The 1,126-nt window shown below is 49.0% G+C and overlaps 1 protein-coding gene across 1 annotated transcript; it reads left to right on the top strand.

The window, feature by feature from the left end:
- The first annotated feature begins 402 nt into the window (after positions 1-402).
- On the top strand, positions 403-864 carry Pmar_PMAR027324 (hypothetical protein). The gene has a single exon (XM_002778567.1). The coding sequence runs from the start codon at positions 425-427 to the stop codon at positions 755-757; it is 333 nt and encodes a 110-aa protein (XP_002778613.1). The 5' UTR covers positions 403-424; the 3' UTR covers positions 758-864.
- Positions 865-1,126: the final 262 nt, after the last annotated feature.

The raw sequence follows: 1,126 nt of genomic DNA, 5'->3' as shown, positions 1-1,126 counted from the left end.
GATCGCTAGTAGCAGACAAGGCACTGTCTACAGAGGTCGCAGTGGAGTTGCTTAAGCAAGCCCAGTTTGGCTTTCGATACCCCTCGGAGTTTTCGGTCATCTCCCTGCATGGCCTGTGTCCTCCCTTTGAGCCTAATCTCGGTATCTTCGCTCCGCCTCATTGGATGAGTTTTAAAGCAGTTCGCGAGGTCGTGGGCAAGTCCGGGAAGATAACAGATGTATCGGCATGCCTTCCGAGCTCGTCAGTGGTTGGCAGTTTACCGAAGGCCCTCGTGGAAGCTCAGGACATCGGTACTCGACTCGTGAAAGGCTCTAATAGTTGATGACGTTTCTGTGCATGTTTTCATCCATCGAAGTTGTGTGTCCTTTTGTGTTGATGGAATGTTCATTATTTTCTTGCAGGTTTCTATTTGTCAATCCAACTATGCTTTCCTCGGTTTCTTCATCCGCCTTCAACACAATCTCGAGACGATTCCTTGCCACAGTTCGCGGTGGCCAAATCGCTAGTGTTGCTGCCAAAACTGTCAGTGTAGCCTTGGAGGACGGCTCTGAAGCTACTGTTCCCCGTCCAGTTGGTATTGACAATCAGTGGTTCCTCCCTGGTAGTCATGCAGTGTGTGTTGACGACAAGTTGGGTATGGTCACCAACCCTGAAGGAGCTGTACTGAAGTTCGAGTGCATCCATCCCGAGTTGAATGGAGATGACCTGTGCCCTGATTGTCCTCGCCGAAAGTTCGAGGCGAAGAAGAGTGATTAGAAGTCAGATATTTTTATCTGTGATTCAGAACCTCCTGTCGCTAACATTGCTGTCATTCTCTCGTTTACTGCTGAACTGTTGCTATCACAACTAGAGGTTTCAAATTCAGCCTGATCAGCTGTTGTTGGGTGAGAGTACTAAATAAGGTATGTTGATATAGTATTGCCATTTGAGATGTCTAAGCAGCCAACAGCTTTGGAACGTCTGGCGATGAAGTGGGAGGCACGCCGGGCTGCTCGAGCGGAGGGTAGTGTTGTACCTCCTAAACCGGAGCGTAGAGGAGTGCCATTGGAGAATCCACGCTCAACGAAAAATGCTGGTGAAGATTCCTCGAGCGACAGTAGTAGTAGCAGTGATGAGGATGATGAT

Source organism: Perkinsus marinus (genome assembly GCF_000006405.1).
Source record: "Perkinsus marinus ATCC 50983 genomic scaffold scf_1104296948570, whole genome shotgun sequence".
NCBI lineage: Eukaryota > Perkinsozoa > Perkinsida > Perkinsidae > Perkinsus > Perkinsus marinus.
This window is presented reverse-complemented; position numbering and strand designations above follow the sequence as displayed.

Coding starts and splice junctions, on each gene's coding strand:
- Pmar_PMAR027324 (XM_002778567.1), top strand. CDS start 425: ATGCTTTCCTCGGTTTCTTCATCCGCCTTCAACACAATCTCGAGACGA.